This window comes from Microtus pennsylvanicus, chromosome 4, assembly GCF_037038515.1.
Source record: "Microtus pennsylvanicus isolate mMicPen1 chromosome 4, mMicPen1.hap1, whole genome shotgun sequence".
Lineage (NCBI taxonomy): Eukaryota > Metazoa > Chordata > Mammalia > Rodentia > Cricetidae > Microtus > Microtus pennsylvanicus.
In genome coordinates, this window is record NC_134582.1 from 39,796,470 (window position 1) to 39,810,857 (window position 14,388).

The 14,388-nt window shown below is 41.5% G+C and overlaps 1 protein-coding gene across 2 annotated transcripts in view; it reads left to right on the top strand.

Moving 5' to 3' along the window:
- Positions 1-14,388, top strand: part of Dpysl3 (dihydropyrimidinase like 3) — a 113,393-nt gene that overhangs the window by 70,406 nt on the left and 28,599 nt on the right. For both annotated transcript variants that reach the window (XM_075968741.1, XM_075968742.1), the window contains exons 2-4: positions 4,721-4,809; positions 6,612-6,796; positions 11,564-11,728. In XM_075968741.1, the coding sequence (XP_075824856.1) occupies positions 4,721-4,809; positions 6,612-6,796; positions 11,564-11,728 (439 nt within the window). The remainder of the gene's footprint in view (positions 1-4,720; positions 4,810-6,611; positions 6,797-11,563; positions 11,729-14,388) is intronic.

The window sequence follows — 14,388 nt, forward strand, 5'->3', positions numbered from 1 at the left end:
AGGCTTACAGTTCCAGAGGGAGAGTTCACATGGTGGAGGAGGTGTGGCAGCAGATTAAAAAGCAGAGAGATCAAATCTTCAAGAGCAAAAAAAACAAAGCAGGGAAAACAAAATGGAAAAATCACACGGCTATACACTCTGAAAGCCCACCACCAGTGACATGCTTCCTCTAGTGAGGCTGTACCATGTCCCCAGACAGCACCACCAACTGGAACCAAGTGTTCAAATAGCTGAGTCTATAGGAGACCATTTTTCAATCCACCATAAGTACCTTCCAAATTATTTCAGAATAACTCTGGAAATATATAATTCTTCATAGTTATCATTGTGTGATAAAGATTACGCATTCTTTACATGACTCTTGATGCTTAAATGCTTCAGTGCCAGGAATAGGAAATAAGAACCCACAACTCATATATGCTTTGTTGAAGATAACTTTTGTTTTTTTTTTTTTTTGATTTTTTGAGACAGTGTTTCTCCGTAGCTTTTGGTTCCTGTCCTGGAACTAGCTCTTGTAGACTAGGCTGGCCTCGAACTCACAGAGATCCGCCTGCCTCTGCCTCCCGAGTGCTGGGATTAAAGGCGTGCGCCACCACCGCCTGGCTGAAGATAACTTTCACAGATGTTGGTTTTGTTTGTTTTTCTGGTTTTTCATTGCATCACATGTGTATCTTTGAGCATGGTCCATGAGTTCTTAAAGAACATTGTTTTGTGTATGCAAAGATCATTGGTTTTACCTGATTCAAGAGTGACCAGTAGTTCATTCTTTATAACCCCTGTGTCCCTTGGTATCCACCTCAATAGCTGTCTTTCGAATTCTTAGTGTTAAATAGTTTGCCTAGGCTTCCCTTTATAATGTAGCCCTTGTATATGGGAATAAAACACATCAAGTGGGTTGTTGTGGGTGAAATGGAGAACAAGCTGTAGAGTCCCCAGGGAACGTGTACGTTTGTGACCTGTGAGTTCAACTTTTCGTATTCTTCTGCATAATGAAGACAAGTAATAATAATGAACAATAACAACACCGATAACCCATGTATCAGGGCCCTGATCTCCACCCCTGAAACTTACACCAGCTCTATTATTTATTTTTGAACTCTCTTTAGTTCCTCATCATTAATCCAGAAAGGGTTTATCTAATGACCATTTGAAGAGTGTCCAGTGATGTGCTCTCAGTGGTGTTGATTCTCCTTGGATCCCCTTCTGCTGTCCTTGTGTGAACATCAAGGAAGGCCATCCAGAGAGCAGTTGCCCCTTTGCTGATGTTTGGTGCTCACCAAGGATAATGGATTATTTACCACACCAGGAGTCCAGGGCTTAGGATTTTCAGGTGGTTCCCGTTTCCAATTTAGTTCAGGTAGAACATGGCCCCTCTCCAAATACCAGTTCAGCACAGCTTTTTGCTGAAATTATAAAGAAGAACACTGAGCAGCGGTAATGAACTTGTACAGTTACCATGATTATATCTTCAGGAAGTTCCTATGGGAAATGTTGCCCTCACAGACACACAAAACTGTCCATTTATTCCGGGTATTGCTCTGTGCCTTTGCTGTAGGCTGGCTAGTGTTTGTGTTAGAGCCCTGTGTGGAAATCACAAAATGTAGATTTTGTAGACAGACCAGTGACTAGAAATGGGTACTTTCTCATGCATACTCTAGTTTGGAAGCACAGACCTAGAGCAAACTCATAATCTTGCAGTACTGTTAAAGCAGTAAACAACAAGAGCCTTCTTGATTTTTTTTTTGTTTGGTTGGTTGGTTTTTCTTTTTAAATTAATTTTATTTATTTTGAGACAGCTTCACCATGTAGCTCTGGCTGTCCTGGAAGCTGTTATATAGACCAGGCTGGCCTTGAACTCACAGAGATCTACCTGCCCTGCCTCCCAAACACCATACCTGGCCCAGTTTTTCTCTCTTTGAAGTTAAATGCTACAGTCAAGTCGTATAATTTCTGAGTCATATGCCTTTCTGCTACATTGACAAAATACAATCCCTCGCACATCTCTCTCTCTCTCTCTCTCTCTCTTTCTTTTCTTTTTTTTTTCTTTTTTTGATCAAAATACAACAGTTCTTTAATGAAGGTTAAAAGATCAAAAGGGCCGGGCTGTGGTGGCGCACGCCTTTAATCCCAGCACTCGGGAGGCAGAGACAGGCAAATTTCTGTGAATTCTAGACCAGCCTGGTCTACAAGAGCTAGTTCCAGGACAGGCTCCAAAACCACAAGAGAAACCCTGTCTCGAAAAACCAAAAAAAAAAAAAAAAAAAAAGATCAAAAGGTACATGTTCCCAAGATGAACCATCAACAGTCTAACCATTAACATCTGCCTCTGTAAAACATTAGAATAGTGCCCTACTGATTAAAGCAGAAGTAGGTAAAATCTGCAGGAGAGTTGGAAAAGGGCATTAACAGGGAGAACCCTCCTGACAAGAGGCTTGGCAAAGACGGTGGTTTTTAGATGCCAGGTGAATTCGCAAGAAGGCAGAGAGACCCTTTCTCAAGGACATTCAAGCCGGATGTATAACAAGAATTCCTTGTTTATAGTTTTAGCAGTAATCTAAATACGAGACAATGCAGAATCAGAAGTGGGTAGACATGTTGGCAGAACCCAGAACAGGAGGCGCTTATAGACCATGCATAATGGGGGTCGTATTTGACCGCCATGCTGCTGCTTTGTTTCACATGGAGAGTTCTCCTAAGTACTTCAGTAATTGGTATCTTAAAAAAAAACTGCTCCCCTGGTGATAAGATATGATGAAACTTCTTATTCTCATGCAATAATTGGCATCAGAAGTTAAGAGGTAATTTTCTTTATCCCACGTGGGGCCCAAGTGCCATCTGTCATTTTACAGCCTTGATAACAACTTTCATGACTGAGTCTGGAAGTCATCTGTCAATGTGACTTCCTTCTCTGAACCTTCCTTCTCTTTGAAAGCTGTGTTCTCCAACAGGAGACAGAGAGTGAACTTCAGAACAAGAGTTAAATGGTTCTGACTGGGAAACATTTTGACCTTGACCCTGGTCCATATCCTAAGCTAATAGTTCTCAACCTGTGGGTTGTGACCCCATTAGGGGTCAAAGAACACTTTTATCAGGGTCATCTAGGACCATATGCATATCAGATATTTACATTACTATTCATAACAGTAGCAAGCTCACCGTTATGAAGTAGCAACAAAAATAATTTATGGTTGGGGTCACTACAACATTAGGAACTGTGTTAAAGAGTCACAGCATTAGGAAGGTTGAGAACCACTTTAAGCGCTGGAGTCAAAAAGAACATCATCTTTGAACACTGAAACATAGAACTGCATTTTCCACATTGTCCTCCTGCCTCTTCTGTAATCTTTCCATGTGTCTCCATGTATTTTCGCTAAAACTTAAACTCTTGGCAATTCCAGCATGAGCTCATTCCATTGGCCTCCTTGAACACAAAGTTTCTCTAGATTGATGGGTTTTCCAAGAAACCTTTTTTTTTTAACCTCAAGACCTTGATACACGTTGTCCATTCTACAAAACATCTCCATTGCCATCCCATGTAGATTCCCTTCTCCTTACTAGACCTTTCCTAGTTTCTGCCTAAAGTAGCCATCCTTTCCTGGGTCCTATGACAACTGAATCCAGTTCTACATTGTAATTGATCAGTTATTACTAAACTCCCCACTTCTGTTCCATGGAGGCAGGAACCTCCTGAGTCTGTTATACAGCTTCACTTTCCCCACATATGTAACAGTAAGTAATTATTTGTTGAACCAGTGGGGCTAGATGGACAGATGGATGGATGGGTTGATGGATGGGTGGAGGGATAAAGTTGAAGTCTATAAACTTAACTCTTCACCAACTCCAACCAAGGTAGTTTCCATCCATGCTGCAGCTCTACTCAACCAGTCTTCTGGAAAAACTTTTTTGGCCTTAGTTCAACAAAGGCACAGCTCACAGCCTTGTACTCCATCTTCATTCATAAGCTCACACTTCATATGCATTCATTCAGTCTATAATCTGCAGTACTGACTGGTTTGGTGTTCTTCTGGTGTTCAAAATATATATGTGTATTTTGTGACCACCCATAGAGCATATTTTCATTGTTCAACGTTGGATCCCTCTTAAATTTCACTTAAGTTGTAATTGTTTTAAACAGTTTATTATTCTAATGATTAAAGCAAATACAGAGTGCATTCATTCATAGTCAAAGAAGATCATATAGTTGTGTGAAAAATGTCCTTATGAAACTCAGTACTATGTATCATGTATATTAAAACAGAAAAAGTAAAATAGATTAAGAGACTGGGAGAAATACTGAATAAAATGAAGCAAATCTAAATTATACCTAATTTATCCTCTTTCCAAGTTAAATAAGCACAATAAAATTTTTGTCTTTTTCCCAACAGTGGTTTTCTTACACTTTACAACTTTGTAATCTAACAGAATTGTTATGTAACATGAACTGAGTGCTTCATTATAACAATATAGGTAATACACATGATATATTTGTGTATGTATATTTGTGACACCTTTCAGATGCAGGGGGTGAAACACTGGAATAATTTTAATTAGAACTGGATGCCAACAACTGTATCACATTCAAATGTAATGCACTAAGCATTCAGAGGTAATTTACCAATTGTCTTCTTGCGAGATGTCTAAAAGAATGAGTTGGGAACACCTTGGACACATCCTTCTCCTAGGTACTATGACAGTGACTCGTGTTGTCCTTCTTTTCCAGAGTGACCGTCTCCTAATCAAGGGAGGAAGAATCGTCAATGATGATCAGTCCTTTTATGCTGATATTTACATGGAGGATGGCTTGATAAAGTATGTACATGAAAACTTCTCCTTTTCTACTTCCACTCTGCCTAAGAAGGAGCTTTAATTTCCTAAATAAGCTGAAAACACTGAATTTCGTCAAAAAAAAAATCCTTCTGAGGACCCCTTTGAGAAAATTGTATTAAATGGAATACCAGGGGCATAGAATTCAGCGTGAGCAACTGTTAATTACAACAGTATGTTTATTGATCCCTAATGTGCTTAAGAGTATTTTGTGGGCTCAGTAGAGATTAACTTTTAATCTATACAACTCCAATGAGGAGCTATTGCATTTTACAACCAAAAAGAATTAGGCCACGGTGAGACTAAATAATAACTTGGCTATGGCTAGTAACTGGAAGAGCCAAGGCCATGAATCCAGGTGTTCTCCATCTGAAGCACACCTACAGAGGATGGGCGTGGCTACCGGCAGAAGAATGGTTAAATGAGGAGATGGAAGCTGAGATTTCAGAGATCACTGTGATCTTAATAAGTATGTTGCAGGAAAGTGGATGAGGTATTTCTGTTCTGGATAGGGTATTAACGTTAGTTGCAAAAATGAGTGAAACGTCATATATAAATATATAAAAACATATCACATGGGCCCATCAATTCTTCATCCTCTTGGTTCTTAGTTTCTCATGGAAGAAGAACTAAGAAAAAGCATAACAGAACTGGCCAATATCTGGACCAGAGTAGAATTGCAATCTGAGGCTGCATTTTTCCCACCGTGTGTTTTGAGTTGTGGTGGCCCTGGAATGACCCCATGCTGATGCGGTCAAGTTGAACTCTTAGACACGTCAGGAATACATTAGCTGTGAAGCTAGAGTTTGCTGGTCAGTGATGGATTTTTTTACTACCCCAAGGGAATCCTTTTAGCCATGCACAGAAGAAAAAGTACTCATACCACAAATAGTGGGTTACCCATGTGCGCAAACTGGGAGACATTTCATGTTAATATAAACTGTGACTCCTAGGTCTACTGCCCAGACAGACTTGACCAGATGCCTTGGCCAAAGCTATAAAATAAAGCAATGTTGCAAGTAGTGACCTGCAAGCAACACTGTGAGGGATAGGTATCACATTCCTTGTGAGGTGTACCTTTGAAACATTCCCTGAGTTATCTCCTCCCCACCCCCATTCCTTGCTGGAATGCACAAAAGTTTCCTGGGTCACACTGTATCTTAGGCAGATTGTCATAATCATCTTTCTTAGTCTGACGCCTCTATTAAGATACTGACAGTGCAAAAGCAGTCGGTGTAGGTGAGATCTGAATGTGTGACTCTTCCCTTGTGAATCTGCAGTGAGAAACCATTGGCTGACCAGGGAAGTGTGGGATAAGAAAAAGAAGCTGGAGGTGGGGGATGACTCAAGCCAAGGTCCTTCACTCGGGCACCAGAAAATCATCTTAGAAGATGACTAAGCTCCCACGCCTGTTGTTGTACTGCATCTTTATCTTCTTCTGTTGCTCCTAAAGGCCGTGTGTTCTTCACAGTCGTCACAGCTTCCGTCAGGGTCATCTCACACTATGAAAAGAGCAAAGCGAAGGAAATAATGAAAATGGTTATGTAAAAATACTAGTCACATGTTATAATCTAAATTTTGGCAACCCATAGATTTTGATACAAAACCATAACACAAGGCAGATAATTTCATGTCAACAAAAATAGTTTTGTATACACAGCTATCTACCTTTGCTTAAAGATTACCAGACTTATGACTTTGAAGATCCGGTGTCTAAAACCCTTACATCCTATGCTTGTCTTGAGGGTGGCTCTTTTTTAATTGTTAGTGTTCCACTATCTCCACAGGCAAATTGGAGACAATCTGATTGTCCCTGGAGGTGTGAAGACCATTGAAGCCAACGGGAAGATGGTGATCCCTGGAGGCATTGATGTCCACACTCACTTCCAGATGCCTTACAAGGGAATGACCACAGTGGACGATTTCTTCCAAGGGACGAAGGCTGCCTTAGCGGGTGGCACTACCATGATCAGTAAGTCCCCAAACTAGACCTATTCCTGCTGGTCAAACGCCTGCCCTCCGTTAATACTAACACCAGACACACTTCTCTCAATATAGTGTGTGAATTTATGTTCCTGGAGGTGGTTACTCTTAGGAAATCTGCCAACTCTCTGTAATTACCCAAAGGAGATCCATGAGTCTCATGACCATGAAAGCAACTGAGAGATAAGTTGAAAAGAGTGATCACTGAGACTTGGGATATTAGCGGTCCTCGGTGAATTTAGTGTTGTTGGATCTTTGCTGTATTTTGACCAATCTGTATCTTTAAGGTTAGCAAAGCTGTGAGTGGTTTCCTTTACTTATTTTTGTTTTGTTTTGCTTCCGGTAACTACTAATTCTGAGGAAACTTGGGAAGTGGCATGTCCTTGGATTACTGAACCCACAGAATTCCAGGCAGCCCTTCCTGTCCCAAGGAATCTCAATGAACTGGGTCCTGGCCTGGAGCTAGCCTCAAACTCGGGAACAGAGCACTGTTTACTTAACATCATATTCCTCTACCCACAGGCACAGAGCAGCTTGAGCCAGAATTACAGTCTGTCTTGACCTTCCTTTTGATTCAGCCACTAGCAACGGTCAATTTCAGATAGGATATAGAATCCCAGAATATTGCAACAAGCCATAAAAGGTGCAATCCAGGGAGATCTGAGCTTTTCTTCCAGCTGATGGGAGGGTGTAAACTGACATCTCAGCAGCTATCTGTCCGGGAAAGCCGTCACGTTGAGTACATTAGTAATGTAGCTGGGTAAATTTAAGTTCCAATCAGTGCACTTAGGCTCCTTTGACAGAGGAAATGCATGATCTTGGTTTTGACTTGGCTGGTTGCCCTCTAGACGAGGAATTGGGCCTGTTCTGCAGGTCTGTCTTGTTCCTCACACTTTGTCTAGTGAATGGGCAGAGGGAAAGTCACAGATCTAGGTGAGGAATAAAGCTTAGAAGGAGCCACAGATGCATGCTCGCCCTTCAGAAATAACTTATAGATTCTAGACATAGAGAAAGCAAAGGATACATGCAACCCTACGTCATGTTAATGTGTAGTTTCCAATTTAACAAGAGGATCACAATACTTGTATCATATTTCAAGCTGCCATTTTTTACTGTCATGGATTGTGAATGTCTTCCTCTTTTTTTGTTCAATTCTACCACCGGTTTTAAAACGGACGTCTTTTGTCATTCTGTGAAAGTTTCTCTATCTTTTTAAACAAACTTCTAATTTTTTTTCAACTTTAGTCCCTTGCAGATTTTCATTTACATAAATGCATTAGTGAACACCTTAGAAGCTAAATGTTGCTGACAGCTACAACATATTCCTAGGTATGACTTTTGGGCTTAGGATAATTATTGAGTTAGGTCTTAAAATAGTCCATATTTTTGATACATATTTCAATGTCATTCTCAGAATAGTTGAACCAATTTTATGCTTTAACTCAGCTGCCTTTGGGGCATTGGTGAGAATGGAGCTTTTACTCAACCCTTACAATAGTAGCAGCAATTGTGTAAAAATATGTAACATTCATGGATGCAGGGGGAAGGATTAGTTTGAACTCAAAGAAACTAATTCTTGTTAACTGTGGCCACTCGTGCCTCCAGTACATTGTAGACAGAGTTTCTGTCCCACCTGGTTCCACAGCCCATCAGTCCCAAAGAAACACACAGAGGATTATATTAATTATAAACTGTTGGGCCTTTTAGCTGAAGCTAATTGTTAACTAACTCTTATAGCTTAAATTAACCCATAATTCTTGTTTATGTTTAATCACATGACTTGGTGTCTTTTATCAGTGAGGCATTCTCATCTTGCTTCCTCTATGTCTGGCTGGTGACTGCAGACTGAGCCTTTTCTTTTTCCAGAATTCTCCTAGTCTGTCGTCTTGCCTATATTTCCTGCCTGGCTATTGGCCAATCAGCATTTTATTAAACCAATATGAATGACAAATCTTTCAGGATACAAAAGCCTCTTTTTTTCTTTTCAAAACAAGAACTCTGAATCAAATTTCCTTTGTTTGATTTTTTTTTCCTGACCATTATCCATAACAACTTGTAACCAATACTCTAAACAAAGACAAACGTCCTTAACCCATTTTTTTGGGGAAAGAGGGTGTGGTTTTCTGGGCTACTTCCTGGTGATTGGGGGTTCTGGTAATCTTATGGGCATACAAAGAATTTAGGATTATAGTCACGTCATGACTGCAGTATCCGGTGAGGTTTGATCATCTCATCCAGCAGTCTTGAAGCTGTTCTAGTGCAGAACTCAAAGGAAACTGCAAGAGAGGTCCTCTGAGATGTTGGATCATCTGAGCCATCTGCTCTTATTGGAGATTCTTTAGGGGGTCTTCCTCAATCAAACCTGATTTTTCTTGACCCAGAATTAATTTATAGCCTCTCATTTCCTGTGGAAACAAAAGCAAAACCTCTTCTTAAAAGTAACATATCTTTTGAATTAAATTTTGAAGTTGAGGCATTTTCAAAATATCTAGGTGAGATTAATCCAGCAGTATTTATAATTGAATGTCTTTTAGCAGCTGCTGCACCTTGATCAGCTGTCAAGGAATTAAAAGACAACACAACAGCATAAAGTATTTTCAATCTTTACATGTCTTTTTTTTTTACTCTACTTGTTTTATTTTTATTTTTAATTTTTGGGTATTTATTTATTTATTTAAGATTTCTGTCTCTTCTCTGCCACCGCCTCCCATTTCCCTCCCCTCCCCCAATTAAGTCCCCCTCCCTCGTCAGCTCAAAGAGCAATCAGGGTTCCCTGCCCTGTGGGAAGTCCAAGGACCACCCACCTCCATCCAGGTCTAGTAAGGTGAGCATCCAAACTGCCTAGGCTCCCACAAAGCCAGTACGTACAATATAATTAGAGATTGTAGAGAAGCTAAATAAGAAGGAGAACCCATAGAAAAACATATAGGCATCCTCCTGAATATTAACCTTCATCAGGCAATGAAAGGAGACAGAGACAGAGACCCTTATTGGAGCACCAGACAGAAATCTCAAGGTCCAAATCAGTAGCAGAAAGAGAGAGAGCATGAGCAAGGAACTCAGGACTGCGAGGGGTGCACCCACACACTGAGACAATGGGGATGTTCTATGGGGAACTCACCAAGGCCAGCTGGCCTGGGTCTGAAAAAGCCTGGGATAAAACCGGACTCACTGAACATAGAGGACAATGAGGACTACTGAGAACCCAAGAACAATTTTTGGGTTTTTTTGAGACAGGGTTTCTCTGTTTTCTTTGACTGTCCTGAATCTTACTCTGGAGACCAGGCTGACCTAACTCACAGAGATCCACCTGCCTCTGCCTCACAAGTGCTGGGATTAAAGGTGTGTGCCACCACACCCAAATATTTTTCTTTTTTAAAAGGACTTTCTCTATCCATTTTCTTTTCTCTTCCAAGCCTACGTATATTTTTAAACATACTGTAAACCGTTTAGAGGTTTATTTTTTGATTTTATTTTTCTCTGAATGTGTCTTTTCTGTATGTCTCTATCTTTTTCTCACCACATGAGTCCTATGTCTGCTAACTGACATGATTACAGTTAAAGTCAGGGCTTTGGTGGCTGGATCCACCTCATCCATGGTTTCCTGAGAGTCTAGCTTCATGGAGGACATATGTAGGAGCCACATATTTTTACCACAACTCTGTAAAGTTTCTAGGTCTGTGCCACCACCAAGAAGCATGCTAGTGGCTGCTCTTAAACAACATTTAAGTGGTTGGGTGTGGGGACTCCTAAAAGAGCAGCAAAGTTTTTGCTGCTAACACTGAGTCAGGAAGCCTCTCTTAAAGGAGACACTCTTGCCTCCAGCAAACAGTGCCTACCCAAGAAAATGCTGCTACCAAGAAACCATGCTTAACTCTGTTTTTTTTTATTTTCTTTTTGTTTTTTTTTTGTGTGTGTGTGTGTGTCTAGAATTCCTTCCCAAGCTCTCTTAGGTTTTTGAGGATGTAGTTGCCCCACGTTGGTCCCATCTGTAGTAGGAGTTTCTGTCCCACCTGGTTCCATAGCCACTCAGTGCCAAAGAAACACACAGAGGATTATATTAATTATAAACTGTTTAGCCTTTTAACTGAGGCTTATTATTAACTAACTCTTACAGCTTAAATTAACCCATAATTCTTGTTTATGTTTAATCACATGACTTGGTATTTTTTATCAGTAAGTCACTCTCATCTTGTTTCCTATGTGTCTGACTGGTGACTGCAGACAGAGCTTTTCCTCTTCCCAGAATTCTCCTAGTCTGCTGTTCCCCTATAGTTCCTGCCTGGCTTTTGGCCAATCAGCATTTTATTAGACCAATATGAATGACAAGTCTTAGAGGGTACAAAAGCATTATCCCACAGCAATGCATCTAGAACTCCTTCTATCCAGGGATGGGAACACAACTTTTGTCCCTAATGGAGACTCAGTCTCATGGCACGTACTCATCTAACACATATTAACATTTAGTATGTGCCAGGTATCAGCAGCACTTTATATACATCTGATGACTTAATCACACAGCAAACTCAGAGGCAAACTGCTCTCATAACCTATATCTACTTAAAACCCATTTGGAGAAGAGAAAACTGAGGTTTCAGGAAGCTAATGATTTGTCCCAAGTCCTGATGTTAGATATCTAAATCACTGGTATCTTCGAAGGCCCCAAGATACAGAGGCTGCAAGAGGGAACAAATTTGCCGGGTTTGGGGAAGAACCAAACTGTTCTGAGTTTGAACATCTGGCCCTCATCTTTCAGTTGACCATGTGTTACCCGAACCTGAGTCTAGCCTGACCGAGGCCTACGAGAAGTGGCGTGAGTGGGCTGATGGGAAGAGCTGCTGTGACTACGCTTTGCACGTGGACATCACCCACTGGAACGACAGCGTGAAGCAGGAAGTGCAGAACCTCAGCAGAGACAAAGGTGAGCCCAGCGTGCTCTCCAGCCTCCGCCTGTGTCTAGGCTGCCATGTCCATTCTTCCCACAGTGTCCTGCTCACATGTGTCACTCCCCTAGTATAGAGACTGGTCCCTTAAGCATGAGGGAGAGCTGAGTGTGGGGCTTCCTAGAGTGTGGGCACTCTATACCTTTATGCAGCTTTGCTTACAGTTAACAGGATCCTCATGGGATAGGTAGTGTTAGTCACTTTGCAGATGGAAAACCAGAGGGTCAGAGTAACTGCCCAGGATCACATTTGGTGACCAGAGATGATGATCACCTCCAGGTATATCTTAGTTAGGTTTCTATTGCTGTGATTAAGCATCATGACCAAAAGCAACTAGAGGAGGAAAGGATTCGTTCATCATTGCAGAAAGTCAGAACATGAACTCAAGCAGGGCAGAAACCTAGAGACAGGACCTGAAGTACAAGGCTGGAAGAAGCACCACTTACTGGCTTGCTTCTCATGACTTGCTCAGCCTGCCTTCTTACAGCACATCGGACAGCCAGCCCAGGGATGGCACTGTCCACACTTAGCTGGTGCTTCCCACATCAACCGTAACAAGTCAAGAAAATGCAGCGCAGGCTTGCCCACAGGTAAAGGTATTTTCGCAGTAGAGGTTCCCTGCTCCAAAGTGACTGTAACTTGAATCAAGTTGACTTTAACAAGCACACTACAAGATTGCCAGTTTTGCAGAGGGAGAAACTGAGGCAAAGTGACTGATACTACCTGAAGTCACATCACTAAGAAAACTGAGAGCAAGGATTTCTAACCCAAGTCAGTTTTATTTAAGACCAAACTATTAATATTATTTAATAATGACATTCTCAAAAAAGGCAAAGATATGTCAGGAACAGGGAAAGATTGATCTTCTCGTTAAGAATGAAAATATGTTCCTGCAGTCCTGCAGTATGTCCCCCGTGTGTGTGTGTGTGTGTGTGTGTGTGTGTGTGTGTGTGTGTGTGTGTGTTGTTGTTGTAGGGGGTCCTCTCACTGAGAAGATGATTTTAGTTTCTTAGATTCTTGTGTCTTCTGCTTCTCCCTATGTTCTGATCATCATATATTCAGCACCCACAGGAACATATATACTTATGAAAATATGTAGGGGGATTTAGGAACTCAGAGATGGAGAAGCCTCTGCTGAAGGCCCAGTGCAAAAGGAAGCAGTCCAAGGAAAGGCAGCCGCATGAAAGCACATGACCTGTCTGGTCACTGTGCAAGGACTTCAGGAGAACACGGTGTATCTATATGGAGAGGAGAGGATGCTCCTTAGAGATATGTTTTTCTTTCTATCCCTTGCTGCACCCCATAAATCCCAACCCTTGGTAACACAAAACACGCCCTTAGCCCCTCCCCCTTCAGTAGAAAATTTAGTCCTTTAACCAGCACACAGGGTCTGGGTCATTCTAAGGATGACTTGGAGGCTTTTGGAAGGGGGAATGTTGTGGATATCTTCCCTGAGCTGACCCATGCTGAGTAGGAACATTCTTGAACTATAAACCACTTTTGGCTGGGGCAACTGTGAGTTAAGTTGACCCTAATGGTTCAACCAAAATTATTTTCCTTTCCTCAAAATGATTTTCTGTTCTACCATCCCACCTACCTATTTCTTTTGAGAGAAAATCAATAGATCTTTTCCTATAATGCTGATGGCTTAGGTATTTAAGTACAAGGCATGAATTTCTATCTGTCCCCATTTGCTTCAGTAGTTCACTGAGGCCAGGTTTCACATCCGTTTTTGTTTCTACATTTGAAATTTAGGTAGTGTTGTGTGGAAGAGTCAGTCTTAGTCAATGTTGTGTTGCTGTGACAACAACATGATCAAGGCAACTTCCAGAAAACATTTAGTTGAGGCTGGCTCACAGTCTCTGAGGCTTACAGCATCTTCGTCATGGTGAAAGGCATGGCAGCACGCAGGCAGATCTGGTGCTGGAGAAGGAGCTGAGAGTTCTACATCCAGATCAGCATGCAACACGAGGAGAAAGACACTGTGCCTGGCTTGACCATTTGAAACCCCAAAGCCTCCCCAGACTAACACATTTCCTCCAAGGCCACACCTACTCCAACAAGACCATCCCTTAATCCCCGTCACTAATCCCCACAAACTAATGACCAAGCAATCAAGTAATTGAACCTGTGGGAGCATTCCTGTCTAAAGCACCACAATGAGTATATAGTCAGCACCCTTTTATTATAAAAATCCAGAGTATTTCTAGGTTAAAAAACTAGATTTATAATTTTATTCCTTTTTTTCCCCTAGACAGGGAGACACAGTTTCTCTGTGTAGCTTTGGCTGTCCTGGAACTCACTCTGTAGAGCAGGCTAGCCTTGAACTCACAGAGATCCACCTGCCCTTGACTCTCTAGTGCTGAGATTAAAAGGTGTGTGCCACAACCACCCGGTTTATTCTTTTTTTTTTTTTTTTTTTTTTTTTGGTTTTTCGAGACAGGGTTTCTCTGTGGTTTTTGGAGCCTGTCCTGGAACTAGCTCTGTAGACCAGGCTGGTCTCGAACTCACAGAGATCCGCCTGCCTCTGCCTCCCGAGCGCTGGGATTAAAGGCGTGCGCCACCACCATCCGGACCACCCGGTTTATTCTTTAAGTAAATTATAGAGAATGGAGCGTAAATAACATACTCACAAAAT